The following is a 24,173-nucleotide window of genomic DNA, read 5'->3' on the forward strand; positions in this document are numbered from 1 at the left end:
AATAGTGGAGATAGAAGACAGAGCCGCAAAACTTTAGATTTTACTCTGGATTTCATGTGTTTTGTTTAAATTACACTTCAGTTGTAAAATAGGACTGCAAAATTATAAACACAAAGCTGCGGACTCCTTTGATACTGGGAATTTCAAAGCAGATGGCAGAGGAGTGAAATGTGACCTGTCATGAGCTGCAGTGAAGTTCTGATCTGAAATTAAATAGAGAGAACTAAAAAACATTCTATTTGACTGAGAAAAGAAAAACATTTGTTTTTATGAACCCAGACAGGCTTGAAGAATGAGGGTTCTGTGCGAGGAAGGAGCTGGTGGTGCTCAGACGCCTGTGTTGTGGGAGCTTGGGTAGGAAATGTTGCTGAACATGTGACATGGAGAGACAGTGGAAGTTCTCTGAGTTGTGCTTGCTGTCTCCTGCCTGCGAGCTGCAGCATGCTCTGCTTCCTTGTTTTCTGAAACTCCAAGTATCCAGAGCCTGCCTGTGCTGGGCTCTGCCAGGGAGGGATCCATCTCAGACTCCTCTGGCTGAGCCTGGGAGTGATGCCCTTGCAAAAGCAGAGCATAGCAGAGCATTCCCTAAGCCCTGTGTGCTGTCACCTCCCACTTCTAGTTCCTGTCTCCCTGCCCCACTGTGGCCAGGGCAAGGTGAAGGTTTCTCTCTGGATCCTTTCCAAGCCAGGCATTACTATTCTGCTTGCTTAATATGTACCCGTCATCCCTGTTGCCTGGAGGGGCTTTGCTTTTTTTCTTAGTACTCTTGTGTAATGCTTGGGGTTGGTCACATAAATAAATGTACTTTGGTGGGAAATGAAAGTGATCTGTACAACTCTTGTCTTGTTTGGAACTGCTGTGACATTTGATAAGGCTTATCTTTGTAGGACCTCCTCAGTAGCATTTCTTTTTGTCTAATCACTTCCACACTTCTTCCTTTTCAGCTTGACTTGTATTAAACAAAGAAATTGGGAGAAATGGAAAGAACCAAGGGGGAGATAATCCTGAATGTCTGTCAGCTCAGAAGTGTGCTGGTTAATAAATGCTCTGCCAGGTTTTGAGTAAACCTTCTGAACAAATACGTGACAACTGTACAAAAGTTTTTTATAGAAAAGAAAAAAAGTGTTACTCTTCTATTTATGTTATTTTTAGTGAGTAGCAAGAGAGATAGATGGAGAACGGACCAGCTGTGCATACAAACTTTCTCCGATTTTGTAATTCCCTTTATTCCCTTGTATCATTCCCTTTATGACAACAGGCCGAGTGTTCCCAGAAGCCTTAACACTGCTGCGAGATTTCAGGCAAGCTGAAAGCAGTGCCCGACAGTTTCAGAAAACTCTGAGTGTCTGAAAAGATTAAGAGGTGTGTTTTATTTAGTAGTGTAAATATTTAGTTGTGTGGCTCTCAATTTCTTTTGTCATGCAGCTTTGAGATGTGGATTGCAATGGTTTTTGAGTATTAAACAGATTTTATGAACCTTTGCTTTTCTGATGAGTTGGGCCAACTTTCCAGTTTTACTTTTAAATCCTATCTAGGTAGCTGTCCTTTCTGCCAGGTTAAAACTTTACAACTGAAGTGATAAAAATGAGCAAGTTGTGGTGCTGCCCCATGAGTGGTTTTGCTTTCTCAGGATATATTTTTTTAATCTTTTTCCATCCAGCTGCCCTAAGCACTGCATTTACCAATGAAAATACCATGGGCTGACTGTTTTGCCAACTTCTTTGTAGACACAAATGAGTGAGGTGTGAACAGTGACTTTTTGAGCCTCCTCCTTCAGTAACCTCAGCCAAATCAATGCTGGTTTGTGTGGTCTGTTCAGATCTCAGGCTGCTGAAGAAGGGATTGTCTGTTGGCATAACACTTCTGATCCTTCATGGAGCTGGGAAGACTTTTGAGGGGGTGTGGAGGCTGTTCCTCATTTTAACAGAGAGGAGCTTGTCTCGCAAGGTGGTGATGAATGCAGGTGAGAGATTTACATCCCATGTGTGTGTTTCTACTTGCATGTTCAGTTGAGTTTTCCCAAAAGGATGACCAATGTTGTCTCTAAAGCCTTCGTTGTACACAGCATGACAGAGGCAGCGCTGTAGGGATGGCATCAGCTTTTCCACCTTATCCTGGAAGACAACCTGAGCTGCCACTTCTGCTTGGCTTCTCTGCCCTGACCTCTCTGAGCAATTAAAAGCGTTGTTTACACACCCACACCCTGATGAGGTGTGTGTAGTGCATACCCACAAACCTACTCACAGTGCTTGTAATTCAGAGCTTGACTCTCTTTGATAAACAAATGCCTGGTGGGTGAATTAAGCATGGATATAGGAACATTGCCCTATGCCTGAAATTAGACTTGCCTGCATAATTCTGTAATTGGACAAGGCAGGATATGGCTGAAAGACACTTATTTCCCTTTGCCCTTTTGAATCCATCTGGTGGCTTTTGCTGTTCTTTTATCTCCCAGCAAATCAAGACCTTAAAATTGATGACCTAAAATTAATTTCCTTGAAGCTGTTTTAATGACACTTCTTTTTCTGAGCATGTGTGTGAACAAAATGTAACCCACATAGAGGGGAGTGCATTCACCCGTAACTGTTTCTTAACTGGTTGAGACTATAGAAATTATTTCTGAGTGAAGTAGTAGAAACTTTCATGGTGTTGAAGGCATTTCCTGGACAAACATTACACTGATGATACCTGTTTATTGAATAGAAAATATAGGATAAGAAAGGGAAGATTTTAGCTTTTTTTTACAAGGAGGTAACTGCAAAGGAGAATGATAATAGAGAGTTTGCATTAATACAGCTTAAATGTAAAGTAAAACTGGAGTTCTTGAAAATTCATCAAAATGTTTTTAAGCTGTTCATATTGCACTGTGAATTCAGCAGGTAACTGGTGAATTTTGGTGTGTATTGCTACAAGACACCCACCTGCTGACCTTTTTACTTTTCAGCCTGTGGGGTTGTCAGATGAAATTTCTGGAGACAGGTACGTTGATTAATATGCTCAGAAGTGAGATCTGTGTATGTGTGCTTAACAGCTTGCTATGTAGCTGGTCAAAATTTAGTATATGCCTCTGAAATAGAGTTCTGGAGGAGTGATTTCATTTACTGAAGTCCCATTGTTCTGTTCTACCTGAGGTCTGCCTTCCAGTAAGTTAAGGACCTGTGTCAGTGTGTTGTGACTGAATTATACCATAGAGGAGCAAAGGTTGGGAGAATATGAATAATGGGTGAGAACACTTCTCAAGGAGTGCTGAAAAGTTAAAAAACACTTTAATGAATTTAAACCTTTTAAGGAAAATTTTATTTTTCCTTAATTTCACACTGATGGCCTGATTCACACAGGGAAAGACCATGTTGGGGTTAGATCCATGCTGCTGAAAAAAAGGAAAAGGAGAAGAGAGCTGTTTAGCTCTGTTTATGTTCTTCCCAATCTTGTTTGCTTTTTTTTTTTTTTTTTTGAATATTCACATGACGAATTATCCTTCCAGGCTTGTTATCAGTACCACATTTTGAGGGAGAAAAAACAGAGTAGGAAGGATCCCCACATGTGCAAGGACCTCACTTTACCCTCTCAGTGTAATGACTTACTTTCTCCTTATGATCAATATGGTGTCTTTACTTTCCTGTGAAATGATCATTTTAATTCAAAATGCCAGCAAAGTTGGGTTGTTTTTCTTTCATGTATCTACCTCCCATGGTTTCTTAGCAATTAAGCATAAAAAAATATGTTGTGGGAGGTGCTCATAATTTTCTGACTCAGTTGCTTTCAATGGGAGTCAGGCCTGTAAAGCAGCTGTTAGGGTCAAGCAATCTGTAATTGACCTGTCAGATGTTGCAATTAAAGTATATTGCAGCTGTTAGAAATAGGAGTTACTTCCATTGCTCCTGAAAAAAACTGAAAAGCAACCCAAAACCAAACCACCAGAAAGCTTTAATGTATTTCAGTGATTCATTAAGTACTGCTGTCTTCTGTGTATAATGCAAGAAACAGAGGGAATGCAGATGCAGCTGCTGCCTTTGATTTCAGTGCTGTTTGTGGCAAGGCCTCTTTCATGTTCTGAATAACAAAGTCCAGAGAAAATTCTTGCCAGTGTCTGTCAACTAATAAGTTTACACCTTGAAATGCTTAGAGTTATAAATAGTATGGGAAAAACAAGAAAATGTATTTACATGAAAAAACACATGGGAATGCTTTTTCCTCATATTATTTTTTGCCTTAATGTGTTTGGGGATTTTGTGAAATACTACAAGGTACCGTAATAGAATAACTAGGAATTGTATAGTTGCTTCAGCCCTGTGAACGTGAGTGGTTTTGTGTGTTTGTCTCATAGATCAGTATTTTTAATCATAAAATGCTTAAGTCACTCTTTAATTCAAAATTAGTCACTGGAAGATGATACTGAAATGTATGTAACAGTTGCAAGGCTGTAAAAGCTTTTTACAAGCTGAAAAACTGCATAGCCCTTTTGTCATGACAGTCAGTTGGGAAGCTGGGGAGGTCTGGGTTGTCTGTCCTAACGTTTTCATTGAGCCTCATGTAATATCTTTGCTCATTGAGGGTTGGCAGTGTTTTTGTGTTGCTTGGGCTTTTGGCTTTTTTAAATAAGCAAAATGCTTTGTCCTTAGCATGGTAAAAATTCAGGTTGTTTGGGGCCATCTGGGCTCCATTTCAGTGTCTTGGATGTTGTCCTGTGCTTGTCACTCTGTCTCCTCCAGCTGGAAAGCCACAATGCTGCTGAACTTTAGCATTTTAGTTTCTAGGTATCTGAGTTGAACATAAATCTGAATGAGATGAGTGTTGCCTTAAGCAGAGAAAGAAATGTCTGGTACTCACCAATTCCAAAGCTGACATTTTATTTTCTGGCTATTCTTAGGACTAGGATTCCTTAGAGTTTGTTTTGTTAACCTTCTGTAGATCTTTCTATGAATTAGAAGTTGAAGTATTTTAAGCACAGAAGCTATCATCAGTAGTTTATGATCTCTGCACAGTTCTTGCTAAAATATGTGTGATTCTAGAGCTGTATTAATGTGGTTCTCAGTCTTTGCTGTTGCTGCTTTAAGGTGTTAGAGACTCTTTATAATCTTACTTGTTCCATAATCTGTGTGAACACTGCTCTTCAATCAAGTAAGTTAAAGCAAAATTTTTCTCACCCTCCTAATAATACTGAAACTAAAAATAACATGATTACCTGCACAGGGCTTTCAGAGAAGTCTGGAATTCTAGTCCATTTTCTTCCAGTTAGATCACAAAGAGCTTTTCTGTTCATGTGGTGCTGATTTATGTTTCTTTTGCAGTTTCCAGGTAGCAGGAAATGTTGGTAATACCTTTCTCCATTTATTTTTTCATGGAATCCAGTGAGAGAGACCACTCATTGCACGGCTTGGAGTGATTGGCAGAACTGCCTCTCGTAGGTGCTGGGAACAATTACTTTGAAGAAACTTTGCACAAAAGTTTGACTTTTGAGTTGAGTTACCTTTTTCCCCACCACTTCCCAAACTTGATGGCAGCTCTGAAAAGACTTGCATGTTTTGAAGTCCTGTTTACTGGCCTTTCCCTAACCTTTTCTGTCCTTTGGGCCTTCTGGGGGTTATGCTTGCAGAAGCTTCTAAGAAGTCCTGATCTGTCATAAATGCATTTTCTGCATTTATCAAAGACACTTTTCCTTGGGCAGATGAGATGCAAGAAGGTGAACAGCTGTAATCAATGTGCCCTTAATAGCAGTTCCCTATGTTAATATTTTCAGCTTTATCTTCAGGTGCCTTAAGATAATTCATTTTCATGTGTTAAGTATGACTGCTGTTCTAGTTAGGTATGAATACTTTATTTGTATTAAATGTAAATGTAGCCCTCCTCCTTCCCAAGACAATTTAAGCTTTCTGAAAATAGCCTTGCTTTGATTAGTTGTTCTTGTTTTGGTTTGTGCCAGCTGCCTGGTCTGTAGATATTTGCCTGTTTTTTTCTAATTGTTTATTTTATTTGAAGAGTTATTACCTTGCTTCTTAGGGATGTGCTAGGTCCAAAACCAAATACGTCTAAGTATTAAATGCTTTAGTCCTATTTAATAACATCAGAGAATATCCCCTTCTGTAATTTTGAAAACATCTCTGAGACCTAAAGAAGCTATGATTGTGTGTACTGTGTTTTGTCCTGTCAGGTTAAAAAGCCATAAAGCACCTTGAATACTAATCCTCTGCAGAACATGAAATTAAAATGAAGGCTGTTCATAAGAAATATGAAATTTGATCAATCATTAAAAATCCCCTGAAAAAAAGATGTCTAAAAAAAGATGTCTTTAGATACCTATGGGTAAATCTGTAGATTCCATTCCTTTTTTGATAATATCTCATAACTACAATTTACATGGGGACCTAGAGTTTGACTTAGTAATTGGTGCTGCTCCTCTGTGTGTCTGAGCTTGGCCTCATGTGGACAAGCCTGTTTATTTTTAAAACCTTTTCATATGAAGGTGTGTGATGGTTGTTTTACCTTTGCAGGTACTGTGACTATTGATGAAATTCTTTTGTTAGGGAAATGAATGTAAATGTAAGAAGTCCTTGAATGCTCACTTGCTACCTGTATTGATGTGCATTTGCACTGGGAAAAAAGAGCCTGCAAGACAATTCTGATAAGCCCTTTATAATTTAGGATTCAGGGCACCTTATTTTACTTAATTTTGGAAACATGCTTTTCTTTAAGTCACTTGGTCAAAATTTCCCCTAAAGATTTCATAGTGACCTTTAATTTAATTGGAGATGTGGGCAGAGTTTTCATCTGTGGACTAATCCACGGAGGTTTTAGATAATCTTTTATCAGATTAATGAGGAGGTGATTTTTTTTCCACTGAGATAAGAGATGGAGTTACAATACTGCAGTTTTACCTCACCATTTACCCTTTCCAAAGGATGTAATTTTTTATGTGTAAGCTTTTTGATACATTATTATTACAGAAATCCAACATGCTCTGTTGAGATGCAGAACTTGTGCAGCACCATAAGATTCTGATGTAGACTCCTCTTTTTTAGAAGAGAGCAAATGCAGCAGTTACACATTTATTGCTCAGAATTGTAAGACCATTGTTGGGGTTTTTTTGCTCTCCTTTGACTTGCCAGGGTGACTCTGAATAGCATACAGCAGTTTGAGAAAAGTGTGAAAAGTTGGCTTCAGGCTGGCTCTGATTTTGCCCTTGTTTTAATGTGTCTGTTTCTGAATCCCCTGCTGCAGAAATTGCAGATCTAGGCCTGTAAACTTTTCTTTTTCTGGGGCATTTCTCTTCTCACTTGTGGCCAAAATAGTTTTTAAGGTAATTTTGGTGCCAGCAACTAGCTACCTGGAAAAAACACATATTTTAGCATAATTTTAAAGACAGCAATATATCTTATAGGAAATTACTAGAACCCCAAAATCTGTGATGGAGGGTGAGAGGGGGGGATATGGTGGTGATTTGTTACTATTTTATTTTGTTCTGGGAGTTAATGAAAGGTCCCTTTGAACTGTTTAATGTGGAGTGTTTTGAAAAGAAAAGGTGCTACATGTTGCTTGGAATTACAAATGATAAACAATAGTATAGTTCATAGGAGGAGAACACGTGAATGGAGAAAGTATTATGTATGTACTAGAATTTTTATTAAATCTTATTGTGCCAACTGGGAGTAAATGTTCTTTAATATAATTACACTCTGGTGCAGTTTGAATCTATTCCAAAGAGCAGGGCTTTGCCTAAAAATTTTTTATTTCTTCTGTTAGGGAAAACGTTGGATGTCTTAAAAATATTGTTTCGCTTCAGCCTTCAGAAAATCATTAAGTAAGAAGAAATTAGATTTTTCTGAGTTTCTGGAGAAACTTTAACTGCTTACCTTTTTGTGTTTGTTAAAATTGGACTATAGTGCAGCTTTTAAAGGTTTTGGTAAGTGCTGTGTCATGGAAGGAGAATAGGAAATAATAATAATTATTCTTTTATCAGAAAGGCAGTGGAACTGATGTGATAGCTGACCTTTCCTAGGTCTTTGGGGAAAATGTTAATGTAGAATACACTTGCTTAGCTAACATTAAACAATTTTTGCTTGATGATTTTTGAAGTGTTGTAAGGACAAGCTTGGGGACCTCAGTAGCAGCAACAAAATTCCAGTAATTTTATCTGCAACAAAATTCCAGTAGTTTTGAAGACTGTTTGTTTGCCATTTCAATTTTACTTGACTTTTCTGTCCTGGACTTAAAATGACTCTTACTTGTTTCTTTGGTAGGTTTATCATTTTCTTTAAAAATACAATCTCATTGACAAGACATTAAAATCTTGCCTAGGATCCTCTTTTCAGGTGTATCCCTAAGCCTACTTAAATGCCAGTTATTTAACTTAAATTGTTCTGAACTTAAAAGCATTTGCACAAAAATGTTTGGGTGTTTTTTTAATGATGCTCAGGGAACTCCTGCTGGAGTTGTTTTAGTTCCTATTCAGCTTAGTTGTGCTGACCTGGGTGACTCTGGCAGGGTTATGTGCTGTGTGTTTATATTATGATCCATACTGGGTGGCACCATCACTTTTGGCCATGATCTGGGATTGGCTTCTGCTCAACACATTTGACTACAGTCTTTTAATAGTACTTGATACTGATATCGACTTTTTCATTTCTGCTCTTGGATTTAAAACAGATTTTGTTGGGATTTTTTTCCTCTTTCCCCTCACCTCAGTATCTCAAATCCAGTTTCATTAATGTGGAAAGTGAGGCAAAACTTGCTTCTTGATCCTGATGGAAACTGAGCTTTGAAGCGTTATCTCCAGGCTGGGTAACTGGATCCCTGACAGGAAGGTTTCACAGGGCTATTGTGTGATAGTAATTACCAACCCTGGCTCTGTAGTTCATTTAAAAGTAATGACTAGTGGGTGTAAAAAGAACAATAGATGTTAACTATGGAATACATTATCTCATGGAGATGCCAGGGGAATTTAATTGATCATAATTAGAAATTTGAATGGGGATAGGAAAGAATGTTGAATTTTGCATTTTGTATCCCTTCTTTTTTTTTTTTTTTTGTCTTTTATGGTATAGATCTGCTGAATGGGATTAAATCCATGTGACAGATAATGTCCCAGCAGCTGTGTTCTCTGCTTCAGGGAGGGCATTCTGGGCTAAATGGGAATTGGTTTCTAGACCACTTCTGTAGCAAAGTAGTACTTTTCACTAATACTGTGCTTAATTTTGAAGGACCTGAAATGAAGACTTCTTGCTCTTAACAGAAAATTTTGTCTGATGCTGCGAGCTCTGTTACTTACTTTAAATAAGTACAAAGAATTTCAGCAGTTCTCCCACATATCTCAGTGCTGGAAGGCAAATACTGGTTGAATCTTTAGTATATCAAACAGTCTAGAATTCCTGGGAGCAAATATGAATTTCAGATCATATTGCCTTGTGCAGGTGTTGCCTGCCCGAGAGATATTTAATGTGCTGCTGTCCTGTTTTGGAACATGGCTGTAATGTGTTAGTAGGGGCCTGTTCCTGTTAATATAAAATCTGTCACTCCACATAGAGGCTGCAGAGATTGTTGAAAACAAGTATACTGCTTCCCCTTTCTGCCAAATGGAGTGTAGATTTAAAGTATGAAGTGTCTTCCCCTTTTGAGTCTGACACTTGAAAATTACTATCATGTAACCCAAAATGATAAAAAAGGCCCTATGAATCCTAAAGAACAACTGTGGTTTTTTCCCTGTCTGCCAAAGCAGGAGCAGCCTGTTGGATGAGTGATGGCCCAGAAGGGTTACTGAGGAAAGCAGAGGCATAACCAATGAGAAATATCTTTCCCTGTGAACAGCTGTGGCAATCTGCATGAAGTTGAATTGTTGCATTATCAGTAGTTAAACTAGTTGTTTCCTGAACAGCGTTTAGTATTCGTTCTTCTGGTGCAACTGACAGATATAGGGAAAAGTATTGCAGTGCTGTTTATAAACAATAAGGCTTTTTCTTTACTTAGAAGGAAGGAAATTTCTGTTTTGTAAAAAACACATTTTTTGCTCTGTGTATAGTAGCGACAAAAATACAAGTGTTGAACCTTGCTGTACATTTTTCTGAAAGCATTTTGCTAATATAGTGTACTGTGCACCCTTTCCCTCTTCTGAAGATGTTGCAATAAGTAAAAGCAATATGATTGGAGTAGTTGGCTGCTGCAAAGATGTGAATTTAGTTACCCAATCCAGCCTGTTTCTCCAACTGAATGATTATGACTAAGTGTGGTATATGCAACTTTGACCTTTTAATTTAGTTCCCAGCTTGCTGCTTTGTTGTTTGAATCACTTTCTAAATTTGCTGTATAAAGTTGGTATAATTGTTTAAGGCTCTTGCTTGGACTGTATGTTTTCCCAGTGCTGTGAACAGGTGCTTTCTGGGGCTCAGCTGGAGAAGGGTGGGATGTGTTTGTCCTCTGCAAGGGAAGGGATCAGCAGAAGGGTGTTTATGCTGCTGGGCAGGACACATTGCTGGGTGCTTGGTCCTTCCTGTGAACTCCCAGTTAGTCATTCCTGGGAAAGAGCACAGTTACTGCAGTGACACAAACAGTGTCATGGCCTAACCCACACCTGGCCTCTCTCTGGGTGTCCCTGTTTGTCACCAGGTGCATCACAGCATGGTGGAGACAGGCAAAAACATCCTCATCTCCAGCACTGCTGCCTCCCTGCTTGTAGGAAAGGGCTGGGTGAGGAATGTTCTGTCCCAGGCAGCTGCTTTCCCTGTTGGCCTGGCTCAGTGTTTCCTGTTGGTGGAGCTTTAAAAGCAGTGTCTATTGGTGAGGATCAAAAGTTGCTCTTCTGTGAGAGATGGGGATGCAGTGCCTTGAGGTCAGAAGTGGAAATGGCAGCAGTTGGTTGGCAGCTATCTCATTCCACCCTGCAACAGCATCCGAAGTTCAAACCTTTGGGGGAAAGGAATTATTTTCTGAACAGCCTTCTTCCCTTCTGGGTAAAAGTTCATGTTTTGAATCATTTGGAGCCTGAGGTTATAAGACTATTACTCAGATCTGCCTGCCACATAAATAAAACTGATACCTTGCATCTTCAGAATCAACACCAGAAAAACTCTGAAGAGGCAGCCAGAGAATGGGGAACAGTGTGGCCTTCAAAAGAAGGACCAGTGAAAAACTGTGTTTCTGCAGGTAACAGTATAATCTGCAAACAATCAGTTTGGAATTGTGCCACTTCAGATGGTGAGGCTGGAACATCAGGTTTTCAAACAGTTAGGAGAGGAGCTGAGGAGTAGGGAAGGAAATGAGTGAGGAAAATGTAGCCAGAAATGATTAAGAAGTGAATCTGTTAAAATGATTCAAGGGGTAAAAATGTATGGTTCAAGAGCCTGATGAAATAGCTTTATCAAAACCTAACACCTACTGAAAGAGCTGTCAAGGAAAAACTTCTCGGCATCTACTTTAGGAAGAAAAAAACAAAAACGAAAGCCCAAATCCTCCATGATAAAACAGAGTTTGTGTTTAGGAATGGATTTGAAACATGTTCTTTTATATGAAATAATTTGTGCTACAGTAACATGCCTAAGGTAGGCAAATACTGGCTAATCAATAATTTCCTTCCTTTCTCTGTTAATCAGGATGTTAAGAAAATCTTGCTTGTTCAGTAAGCAGTAAAATCTCTTTTTGGTATATTTGGTGTGTGCAAGTGAAGTTCATCTGTTTCAAGTCATTAGCACTACATTAGCACAGCATGGCAACTGGTGTTTAAACACGAGCTAATTAATGTTCAGTGTAAACACTGTGTGTTAAAGAGCTATCCAAACACATGAAGTTCTAGCTGATACAAAATGCCACAGTGAAAATGCTATTTGTGGGAAGAGGTGGGGGTTTGCTAATCTTTTTTTCTTGCTTTCCTTGATTATTGATAAATGGTTAATGCTGAACCGCAGAAGAGAATGGGTCAAACTGATGCCAACAGCATTATGTGCAAGAGGAATTTTGTTATTATATTTGTGGGGTTTTGATTATTGTTTATTTGTTTTTTCCTTCCTTAGTGTACAGTGTTGTGATGACTCAGTGACCTGGAAAACATGTAGGGCTTTTGTACTTTCAGATTTTGGTGTGTTAGTTTTGCAGTTTCACAAATGGGCCAAAATATTAAACATATGTGATAGCTGATGGCCCAGCACTGTGGAAATGAGATCAGATACGTATCTTGTCTGGTAGTATTTTTTTTCCCGCTCTCCAAAATAAATTTGGGTGTGTTTGTCAAAAAAATCTGGTAATTTGCAGTCTGAACTATGTGAAATGGAACCATATCCATGGTGGACAGCAGACAGAAGCATGGATTCTGTCTGCTGGTGGTTCCCAGGTGTGCTAATCCAACAGGAAAATGAGAGAACAGATTACTTACCAACCTCAGCACCCACCAAGTTACACATACAGGTGACTGATAGGTGTATATGTAAACTTCAGGTAACCGAGAGTTCTTAATATTTGAGTAAATAACTACTTGATCCACAGATGTAAGAAGTAAGAAAGGTAACTGAGCCCCAGGTGGGCTGGAGGCACATCCCCATCACTGGAAGGAGTTCTCTGTTAATGCTGCTACTTGGATGGGTCAGATGGATTTTGGGGAGGACAGAAGAAAACTTGTTCAATGGTAAAAGCTGAAGTCAGAAGTGATCTTCCAGAAGATTTTTTGTCTCCTAAGCAGTCATCAGGGCAAGGATGAGATGTCAATTGAAAGCTTGACCAGGGTCTGAATGTTTCTTTTGGTCCTTTGAACCCAAACTGGCTCCCTGTCATGTGCAGCATAAATGAGACTTAAAAAAAAACCTAACCAAACCCTGAAAATTAAATTTCTGAAGCCTTTGCATGAAGCAGGTTAATATCCAGCCCCTTCCATGCAGCCTGTTTGGGAAGTTCACAAATGCTGGAAGAGGCAAGGAACTGTCAACAATTTAGGAGCCATAAAATGGACAGCTATAGTGCATAGGAAGTTATGGACAGATACTCACTCTGAATAAGCTGCATAGCAAAGATCTGCTGGTTTAAAATGTTTAACCCAGTTTAGTTTAGTGACAGGTTAAAAAATGTTTACATGAACAGCTCTGCTAGGAAGTAGAAAGGGCTACAGCCTTTTGTACGATGATGATGCCAAACAGGTGGCACTGGCTTGCTGGATAATACAATCTGATATCACAACTGTTTGTGAAGTGCAATTTCTTCACCACCACATAATCATTCTTCTGAGCTGCTCTTTAAATGTCAGCAAAGGCCTTGCATTAATTCAGCTTGACAGTTTGATTACAGAATTTTAACAGCTTCTGAAAAACAATTCAGTTACAGAAGTGGTAAACTCTCTGTCTTGGCAGTGGGGATAAAGTGCTGCCTCCCAGCTGGAGAGGCAGAGCTAATCCTGTAATTCCTGGTCCATCTCTGTGCATGGTCACCAGTGGCTTAGTTTAAATGCATGCTATTTCCTCTCCATGTAAATATATGCTAAATTCACTTTCATGAGTCAATAAAATGCTTAAATAATGTGCTCCTCACACAATGACCTCTACATAATCTGACCTTGCTTTGAGTTTCAAATTTTCTTTATTTATAAGATATAAAGCATTAAGTGTTGCATGTAGAAGGGAATGAGAGTTAGGAATGAAAAATTTCAGTGTGCTGAGGTGGGATGGGGCTCTGGAAGTCAGAGGTACATCTGGCCAGGAGAATAGAAAGGTGATGCTTCAGAGATATATGGTAATTTTAGGGCACTTGGAGGTAATTTTAACAGCCTGGTGTGTTTCAATGTTGCCATTTTGGGGTATGTGGAAATATGTTAAATAGTGCACAGTAACCTAGATCTGTAATTTTGAACCATAGGCATCTCCTGCTTCTTGTTTTTTTGTTGGTGTGAGTTGGTTTGGGATTTTTTTTACTTAAAAATGTGTTTGGCTTAATGCTTGAAAATAAGGATATTTGAAGGGGGGAAAATGCATTTAATGTGGTGTTATGTTTTCTTCCCAGACTCTGACACATCTCTGGAACCTGCAATGACAAGTCGGAACAGTAGCCATGCAGAGAAAACTGGTGAAATGTCCTCAAAGCAGTCAACACCAAAAGTGCAGGTCCAGCGATCTGTCTCCCGAGAAACCATCACTATTCATTTCTCTGCATTTGGGAAGGAGGAAGAAGAGGAGGAAGAGGAGTTTAAAGAGTTTGTTGATGAGGATCTAGATGACCAAAGCATTGTAACAGCACTTGAAGCCAAGGAAGACCTCTGCTTTGAGCATACTGGCCATGACCTTTTTGGTCCAGCTACCTCGCTTAACATGGCCAACTCTGCATCACCGCTGTCCTCATCGCCTGCAGTTCTGCCAACTGCAGAAACTGTAAAGCTGTTGGACTCTCCTTCCCCATCCCAAATACTCAGTGCAGTGCCACCAGTCCTGTCTCCATCGTCACACTCATGTCACACATTTGGCACATCAGGTGCAGCACCACCACCTGTGGAACAGAAATCGAGTCTGTCTTCCCCATCCTCATCCCCTGCCAGATCAGTTGCCTGCTCTAGTGGATCATCCACAATTTCTAGTTCAAAGCCTTTTAGGGGGTTAGTCAAGTCCTTTTCAACAGAAGTGGAACCAAAAGAACCCACCCCACCGATGCGACATAGGCAGTTAATGAAAACCTTGGTGAAATCTCTGTCTACGGACACTTCTAAACAGGAGTCTGAAGCTGTGTCTTACAGGCCACCTGACTCAAAACTGAACTTGCATCTGTTCAAACAGTTCACTCAACCTCGAGCTACAGGTGGTGATTCTAAAACTGCCCCCTCCTCTCCATTAACATCCCCGTCCGATACTCGTTCCTTTTTTAAAGTACCTGAAATGGAGGCTAAAATTGAAGATACGAAAAGACGCCTTTCTGAGGTCATCTATGAGCCTCTTCAGCTGCTCAGTAAAATAATGGGTGATGAAAGTAGTAGCCACAGGCCCAAAGCCTTATCTTCAAGTGCTTCAGAACTCTCAAACCTTTCCAGTTTGAATGGCCATTTGGAAAGCAATAACAACTACAGCATTAAGGAAGAGGAGTGTGATTTGGAAGGGGACTTCTCTGGGGGTGACTTTAACGTGACTAAGAGCAATCAGTCAAGAGGGGAAGAAGATCATGCAAAAGAGATGGAGACCAAAAGCTCTCAGTCTGCAAGCACAAAGGATGTGGGGTCAAAACCTTCACTCGTACTTGAAAAATGTTCGTTGTCTGCACTAGTGAGCAGGGAGGATGAGGAGTTTTGTGAACTGTATTCTGAAGACTTTTTCTTGCTAGAGGAGGAAAGCAAAACTGATAAACCTGCTGAAACTGTGGTCGATCCGGAGATAACTGAGGAAACTGTTACTATGCTCAGTAGTGAAGATGAAAATAATCTGGATGTGCAACAGCCTAAAATACCAGTGAAAACTTTATACTTATTAATACTTTTAGTCTATTCTTACCTTATTATCCCTCTCCCTGGCTATTTAAGTGGACTTTTACTTGGAATGGCCCTTGGATTTATGGTAGCTGTCTGTGTGATTTGGCTTGTTATTCCACGTACTCATGAGTATCTCAAATTGCATAAAAACATGAAAAGGCGATGGAATACAGGAGCTCTAGACATTGAAGAACCTGGAATACTGAAGGTGAGGTCATGGCATTTTGTGTGCACGTGTCTGTGTGCATTATTTTGGGTAGAAGGAGTAAACTAGATTTATCCTGAGGCTGTAAATGAGCTGAAATGTCCCCATTTATAAATAGTTTTTTAGGGTCATCTCACTTTGGCAGGGGCAAATGGTTTAGTATCCAAGAATGTGTAAGACTTCAGTGTCTTTAGGGATTAGTAGAAAATGGAATTTCTTCAAACATAAAAGGGCAAATGGCTTTGCTGATAGATTTGAAATGATCCAGCTGAACTACTGAGAGCAAGTAGTGTCAAAGCTTAGTGTGTAAAATAACATTTGTGCTTGAAGCTGCATCTTGGGAGATGTATTTTGTTTCTGGGATGTTTTGCTACCTAGGCAGGAGTTAGTTAGTCTGGTCTGTTCATAAGCAGAGACAAAAGCATTGTGTTCAAGCAGAGCATAGAGAGTTGGAGAGCATATGGGTTGTCCTCAAGCATGAGCTAATTGAAATGGGAGGAGAAATTATAATTCAGCAAAATGTGTCTGAGAGATGGGTTTTAAATAAAAGTTTGTCCTTCTTGCTTTCTGCCCTCCACTTGTTGTTGAGATATTTCAAATTGTCACTTCTTGTGTGTCACTTTGCTGTCTATCAGCTGTGATCCATCCAACCCCTATGTTCCTTTAGTGCTTATTTTCCCAATTGCAGAATTCTGAGCAATAAAACATCTACTGGTTTCTGATGTGCAGCAGAAGCATTTCTGAGTGCTGATGGTGTAACCTTTGCTGGCTATCACATGATTATCAGAGTATTTGTGGAGGCATTTTTTTGTATTTGTGTAAATATTAAATTGAGCTTTTTGAAGGTGCATCTCCAATTGTAACAGCACAAAGGTTTCATTAATTTAAATTCACATGGATATATACTATAGAATCTATAATGTATTGATGGCTAATTTCATGTTTCTTTAGGTAACTGAAAAGATAGAGAATCAAAATATAAAACTCTGCTTTTATTGCATAAAGGTGGCAGTTGCATGTGTACCCCTTATTCTACCTTGGTGTTCCTTTATTCTGTGATTAAAGTTGTGGTTATTATTTGCTGTAGTGAATTCAGACTTAACACTCCTGCCCAGTTGAATTACCTGCAGCTCCCATGTACAAATTGTTACAAACTTTCAGTTAAGTCCTTGTTATTTGGAGCCAAGACCCTTGATTCTTCACAGCCGTTAAAGATCCTGATGTTCATTATTGGCTGGTGTTAGGCTCTCTGAGGTGTCAGCTTTTAGTCAGGAACCTTTAAATGATATTTTAATGCTTTTATTGAGGAGTTACATCTTATGACAATGGCTGTAGGCAAGAAATGAACAGCGTGGAGAAGTCTGTATAAATGTAGATTAATAGTTTTTATGACCTGATGAGTATTTCATGTGCTCATAACACAAAAAGTAATTGTCTTTAATATGTAAATGCTTCAGGATTTTAAAAACCAGCTCAGTGCCCATATTGTAGTGGAACATAATGTAATATGATTTAGCAGATTGAAAGTTATTATTCCCACTTCATACAACAATTTTCTATTTGTATCTGTCAAATTGAGTGCTGGACAGCTTAGATCCTCTGAAAAGGCAGCTAAGGACTTAATCTGTAACAAAACTCAGGGGAATATAGGAAAATCAAACTTCAGGCTCTTGCATAAAGATGTTCCCTTCAGAACTGGTTGGTCTGGTATTCTGGCCTGGACTGCTGTTGTGCAACTATGATAAATGCTCTGAGTAAAATCCCTTCATATGGGGCTCGAGGAGTTGGGATTCTGCCAAACTGCTGTCAAGCTATTTTTGTACAAGTATGTGTGCATTCTCCCCCATGTAAACATTGTTTGAGAAGTTCACATTTCCCAGGTTTCAAAAACTAGAGCAAAATTCCCCTCAGCAATTGCTGAAATAGTTGAACAGGTTTGCTGATTCTTTTATTTATGTATTTGAGAGTATCATAAGTAATGATTTCAATTTATTTTTACCCAGACCTGGTCTGTACACCCAGCCTTCTGGGTCCTTCATAAGGATCTTTTGCAGCTCTCCTCATCCTCCCCTCTCAGGTGATGGTGTAACACACCTGAGACCTTAAATAAGTAACACTAAAGAGTTGGTACCTACAAGGTACCTACAAGGCCTGACTGTGCAGTTCTTACATGAATTATTCTGTTGAACTGCAGTTTGAATAAAACATTTGGAGCCCACAGTCAGGAAAGAAGAAAATCAAATTGTGGGAGGGGTGGGGGGTGTGCTTTTGAAATTGTTTTTCTAAGTGGCCGTGTCCCATAGAGCTGAGTTCCTGAGAGCCAGAGCAGTGGCAGCAGCTGTGGATTGTAGCTGTGATCTGAGCTAGGAAAGCTGTGGAGCAGCTCCGTGTGCAGGGTGCTTCCCAGCCTGATGGCCAGGCATGTTCTCCTGCTTTCAGCTGGGAGTGTGAAGCAACTGCTGACCTTTATAAATGGAGATCACAGGATCAGTGTAAATGGCCAGCAGCTGCTCAGTGGCATATGACTATGGTCATTGTCCTCCCAGAATTACTAAATTTCTTATTTTAACAACTTTGCTAGAACAGAGAAGACCTATGCTACAGTCACTCCTCTCCTACACAAGGAAATCCATTGTTGCTTCAGTAGTTTGGGAAAATTTATCTGTTGCTAGCACATTATGGTAACACAACTTCTCTGTTTGGGTGCATTGCAAAACAGTTTCTGTGGGCTGTGACTCTTTTGTTCCAATTTGGTTTTGGAAAAAGAGAGGCAGAGGTATTTCTGCTGAAATTGTTCTTAAAGCGCAGGAACTTTTGAATTACTTTAGGGGTTTCTTGGATAACCTTCTCAGTGTTTTTTAAGCTAGGCGAAACAATTTACAGAACTGAAGATCACTGAAGTGAGAAGGCAGGTGGTGTTTTTACCTCCTTTAACACTTAGATAAAGTTCCTGCAGCTGCCACACATTTTCAGATTTATTAATAGGGTGAAGAATCATCATTTAGTGGAGCATTAACATTTTACTGTCTGCCATGCAGTGTGTCTCTGTAACAAAATAACTTGAAAATCAAGTGCAAAGAAGAAACTTCATCCTTAGAAATTAGAAAACTAAAATTTTATGTACAAGGAGGGTTTGAAGTAATGTGCTGTCTCTTTCATCCCGACTGTTGCCTGAAAATAAAACCCCAAATGCTTAAACCTAAACTTGGTTTTTCAGCTGCTGATAACCTGGTGATTGTGCTGTGTTTGCAGTTCTCTTGGGTTATGGGTGAGCAGGGGAGGCACTACAGGGTATGAGAATTGTGTGTTTGGCAGACTGTACAGCTAATCCATTTGTTTGAACTGGAAAGCCTGGGCACATGGTAGGGATCAGAGAAGTAGGAGGTATTTTTACTTCTTACTTTGGCACAGGGAAGTCAAGTTTTTGATGAGTAAATCACTCCTTGTTTTCATCACATTTCCATCTCAAGCAGGCGGTTAAAGGAATGTCAGGTGCAGTCTGACCTTCTTTCCTGGGTACCACATGTACCCATAATTTTCCAACCTTTCTACTGAAAATAGAAAGCTTATTAGACTTAGAGAAAGGACTCATGTGACTAAGCTTCCTATAATGACCCACTCTCCAAGCAGCCCTTTCTCTCTGTGCCAGCTGGTGCGGTGTTGGCTGAACGGCCTTCCAGGAGAAGGCAGGAAACTTCTGAGGCAGCAAATTCCCATCTGTATGTTTGCCTGGCTGCAGGCTCCAGACTTCGTCTGAGCTGGAAATAGCTTGGAGATCTGATCAGGGGCAGGTGGGAGTTGCTCCAGAGATCTGTGTGCCATATGGATATTCCAGTTCCCGCACACGGTGGCTTTGGGCAACTCACGTGATGTTGTTGTGCTTCCGTAAGTCCAGCTGGAGTTCCTGGCTGAAAATTAATTGCTGTCTGCTCAAAGATGTCTTGGCTAAATAATTTCTAGGAAGGAGATGTGATGTGCCTCAAACCTATGTCAGCCCTACTGTGAAGAGTTTGATGGCTTATAGAAAGCTCTTCCTTGTGCATTGTTTTTCCTATATGGGAGCCATGTATAACCCACTGTAAGAAAAAAAAACAACCATAAAGCTTCTTCAAAGAGTATGTCCTCGTATAGGCATTTCTATTAATAAAAGACATAATCTGCTTTGGAGCTGAGCAAAGATGAATGACTTAATCTTTCCTGAACATAAAAGAAATGCTAATGTATCCAGTTTTTTCAGGGTTTGTAGTGAAAAAGGAGCTAGATGTTGGAGTAAGCAAAACAGATACCACTGTTACTATGGCACCTAAGAATGTGTATGCTGTCTACTGTGTGAAATATATGGCACTGAAACAGAAGAAAATGAGCATAAAAGTAAATTTTACATTTCTCTGTGTGGGTGGAAACTTCTTTAATAAGTTGAAATCCTGCGGTAATTTTTGGCACGTTTTGCATAAGGTAGTTACAACTTTTTGTTTTGAGAAATACTGGGGTGCTCATTCAGCTCTCCCCACTTCCCCCCACTGTAATCACCTATGTGTTTGTAAAGATGCTGTTTGACTTTCTGCTTCCCTTCACTTTTGGTTGACATTGATGAATATTAAGTATGCTGAATTTAAGATTCTGATATGCAGATAAAAAAAATGATCAAAGAATGTTGTATGGCAGGTTAAGAGAAGGAAAATTCCCCTTGAATGAGTATTCTACATCTCTTCCAGCCCATTTATCATCTCTATTTCTGTAATCAGGTTTTGGAGAAAAGGAGCAGCATCACCCCATGGTCAGTCAGCACTTAAAGGCTTGTTACAGCAAGACTGGCTGGTTTGTTTTGTGTTTCTTTTACAGCACAGAAATTAATTGAATTTAATCCACATATATGACTCCTGTGCTGTAGCTGGGCAGTTACACAACATGTTAAATGATCTCAAACGGTGATGGTGCGTGAAAGCAAACTCCATTGTGGTCTTCCACTGGGTCCTTAATTGTGGTGATTACAATGTCAGCGCTGTCTGTGAGCAGACAGGCTGTTTGCTCTGCCTGTGCTCTGGGTGATTAGTGTCCCTTGCTGGGAGCAGAGGAGCTGCTGTGCTGCTCAACCCTCCTGCCCTGTGGCTGTTCCCGGCATCCTGCATCTGCAGATCCCACCGTGGCCCCTGGGGATGAGGTGAGAGCACTCTGTGCTACTTATACAAAGTGACTGAGTCAGAAAAAAGCACTGTGTGCTTGAGATCTCATCCTCATCTCATGCTCTGTTGGTTTGGTACTGCCTCGTTTAGGGTATTTATTGCCTTGTTCTGTTTGTGCACTAAGTGCAATAACTTTGGCAAAACTTGCATAATGATTTAAAGTTTTTAGGTACATGCTGCACTTAGTTTTCCAGCAGTTTAAAAGCTTATTAACAGTGTCTTCTTCTCTAGGGATGGATGAATGAAATTTATAATTATGATCCAGAAACATACCATGCCACATTGACTCACTCAGTTTATGTGCGACTTGAAGGCAGCACCCTGCGACTTTCAAAACCCAATAAAAATATTTCTAGAAGAGCTGTGTACAATGAGCCAAAGCCTGAAGTCACATATGTCAGTCAAAAAATTTATGAACTAACAGACAGCAAGGTGAGTGTCTTACTTTTATCTGATTTTAGCAAAGAATACTTTGCAAATTCTTTTTAACTCTGAAATTTTTTTTCACTCCTCTATTTTCATGTTCTGTCATTGTTTAAACAAAACTGTTGTGACTAACTTGCAAAAGTGTGCTGGGAAGGAAGATCGAGCAGGATTTGGAAGAAAGTATATATTTACACAATAAGGGAAAGGCAGGATTTTCCTCTGGCAGTTGAGAGCAGAGTTAACTCGTGGGAGCTCTGAGACATGTTTCCAATGCGTGAGATGACTGTGGGGCAGTTCTGAAAATGCCTCATCTTTGGTGATTGTCTCTACCCCAAAGCAGCTGAGACAATATGTGCATTTCACTCAAAGAGGGAATGTACATCATATGTGAATGTGGAAGAGGAGAGTGGGAGGTGTCTGGTGACATGCTCTAGGTACCCCCAGTCTAGGGAAGGACATGGGGATTTTTGCAGTTGGAAGAATGCATCAACAATAATGCTAGGACAGTTTTCCTGGATGTCGTTTGACGCCCTCAAATATGTCAAGAGTTGCCACATGAAGTTTATTCCATTAGCATTGTTTTAAATAATACATCAATACCTAATTATTAAGGGAATGGATTTTTTTAATGTGCTGCATCAGTTGAGGGCCTTGGCAATACAGAAGTACAGAAACCATGCCTCACTTGACTGGAAGTGAGAGGGAGAGAGGGACCAAAGGGACAGTGAGGAAAACCTCCCTCCTTTTCTCTGAGTCTATATGGGAAAGGAGTGTCCTGTCAGCTCTGCCTTCAATTAAAGGAAGACACTGAAAAAGATAAAGCAAAAGCTTAGATTCCTGCCTTTTGCAGATTTCTTTTCCCATCATGAAGACAAGCAAAGCTGTCATGTACTGTGGGAGCACTTGACTGATGGTGGTTCCCCATGGTATCTTAGAACTAATTTCCAGTACTTCTGCCCACCCAGCCCCAACTGATTACAGAAGTGCCAAATGCCTTGACTATAAAAAACAAGATATTTTCCCACAGTTTTTGGATAACACTGCTGAGTTTAGACCCCACATAAGAATTTTTAACTCTTTTTTTTTTTTTTTTTTAAGCCACTCTTCTAATCACTTGCATTGTCTTAATTTGATATAAACATACTGAATTTGGAATATAATTATCTGCAAATCAGTCTTATGACTTGACTCTTACATATTTGATTTGGCTGTCACCAAATTCAAACACTCAATTTCATAAAGTGGGCATGAAAAGTTGTGTTCAAAACTCAGTTTGGACTCTGATTATTTTATCTTGTTATCTATTTATCTCCCCATGGTCCCAGAAATAAAGTTCTTGGTTTTTCTATTTTTTCTGCAAATCCATGAGAATAAGATAATCCAAATGAAAACAAGAGTTTCTAATCCACATTGTATAATCTGCTTAAATGGCCTTTGTTTTAATTCCAAGGCTTGGCTCACCAAAGACTTAGTGATAGCAGTGGGTTGGACATCCACCAGCAGTTTTAAGTCAGTTAAACTGGCAGATCTAGTGTGGGATCTTCATCTCTTGCATTCCTGTATTCTTTACTTGAGTATAGAAACATACTTTAAGTGAAAAATAAATTAATTTAACACTTTCATATATCCTTCAGATTTCCCTGGTTCCCAAGAGCCTGGCACGGAAGCGAATTTGGAATAAGAAATACCCTATTTGCATTGAACTCGCCAAACAGGATGACTTCATGGCCAAGGCCCAGACTGAAAAGGAGACTGCAGAGGAAAAGTTACCTGGTGAAAGAGGGGACTCAAACAATGAGGAATCCAAGAAACTTCAAGATGGAGCAAAGTACACTTGCCAAAAGGATCAAGTGCTTTATCTCTTTGGAAGGACGGGTAGGGAGAAGGAGGAGTGGTTCAGAAGGTTCCTTCTTGCATCAAAGCTCAAGTCTGAAGCGAAGAAGCCACCTAGTTTGTGTGGGAGCAAGCCAGGTACCAGATTTTGTATTCTTGTAGAAGCCTTTTAAATGAAACAAACCAGTTATGTTTTGGTGGTGCCACAGTGATCTTTACAAGCAAAAAATAATAGTACCAAAGATACTCTTCATACCTGGTCCTCTCATTGCCACCTTACTCCCACTATTTTCCCCTCTTGGCTGTATGCTTTCAAATATTATTACTATTTTTAGACTATTTTATTTGAATACACTGTTTTTCAGTGACTGTAATAACTCCTTTCATATTTGGAAGGATGAGTTATTCAGTCTCTTTCTGTATGTTGGAACTGATGTCAACATTTGCAGTATTAGACACAGTTCTCTTATTACCCCTTTTTCCTCCTTCATTGTTCCTACCACTCTAGTCTTCTGTAAAGGATAGAGCTTTCTCATCTCAAAACAACACATTTCTCTGTTTAAATAAAAGTCCTGCACTAATAATATATATTATAATATATAATATATTCATATAATATATATATATGAATATATATATATCTGAACCAGCAAACATTAGTCTATGGTATTGATCAATTGTTTGGAATATCAGTTTAAACCCATCCTCTGATACAGTTTTAAACCTGAATGACTCATGCTTTTCTGTCTTTATTCTCTGAGAAGGGAATTTTAAAAATTAGTTAACATTATTGTTTCTGGCACATAACTTCTTGAAATGCAAAATTAATAGCTAATTAAAATTTTAATAGTTACATGCTTTTGACAGTCCTTCTAATTGTAATAGCCTATAATTAGATTAGGAAAAAAAAAACAACTTTAGTCATAGGTGCATTTCAATCACCTGACTTTTATTTTAGGCATTCTCCAGCAGGGCTGTTGGGAATTCTGCCACGTGTTATACATATGTGAGTGTCCATATTTATATATGCTATTGATCAGCTGACTCCTCCAGTCCCACACCCTGCTGAGTACTGAATCATAGCAAATACTGGCTAATTTGGGTTGAGGACCAC

General features: G+C 39.5%; 1 protein-coding gene across 4 annotated transcripts in view; it reads left to right on the forward strand.

Annotated features, from left to right (window-relative positions):
* The first annotated feature begins 555 nt into the window (after window positions 1-555).
* Window positions 556-24,173, forward strand: part of TEX2 (testis expressed 2) — a 39,552-nt gene continuing 15,934 nt past the window's right edge. The window contains exons 1-4 of one of the 4 annotated variants that reach the window (XM_015645467.2): window positions 556-1,362; window positions 13,966-15,620; window positions 21,032-21,232; window positions 22,861-23,197. In XM_015645467.2, coding sequence (XP_015500953.1) covers window positions 13,992-15,620; window positions 21,032-21,232; window positions 22,861-23,197 — 2,167 coding nt within the window. In that variant the 5' untranslated portion in view covers window positions 556-1,362; window positions 13,966-13,991. Of the gene's footprint in view, window positions 1,363-9,095; window positions 11,134-13,965; window positions 15,621-21,031; window positions 21,233-22,860; window positions 23,198-24,173 lie in introns of those variants that run through there. The other 3 variants (XM_033518741.1, XR_004499763.1, XM_015645466.3) reach the window with 3 other exon arrangements.

Source organism: Parus major, chromosome 18 (assembly GCF_001522545.3).
Source record: "Parus major isolate Abel chromosome 18, Parus_major1.1, whole genome shotgun sequence".
In the NCBI taxonomy this organism is placed as follows: Eukaryota; Metazoa; Chordata; class Aves; order Passeriformes; family Paridae; genus Parus; species Parus major.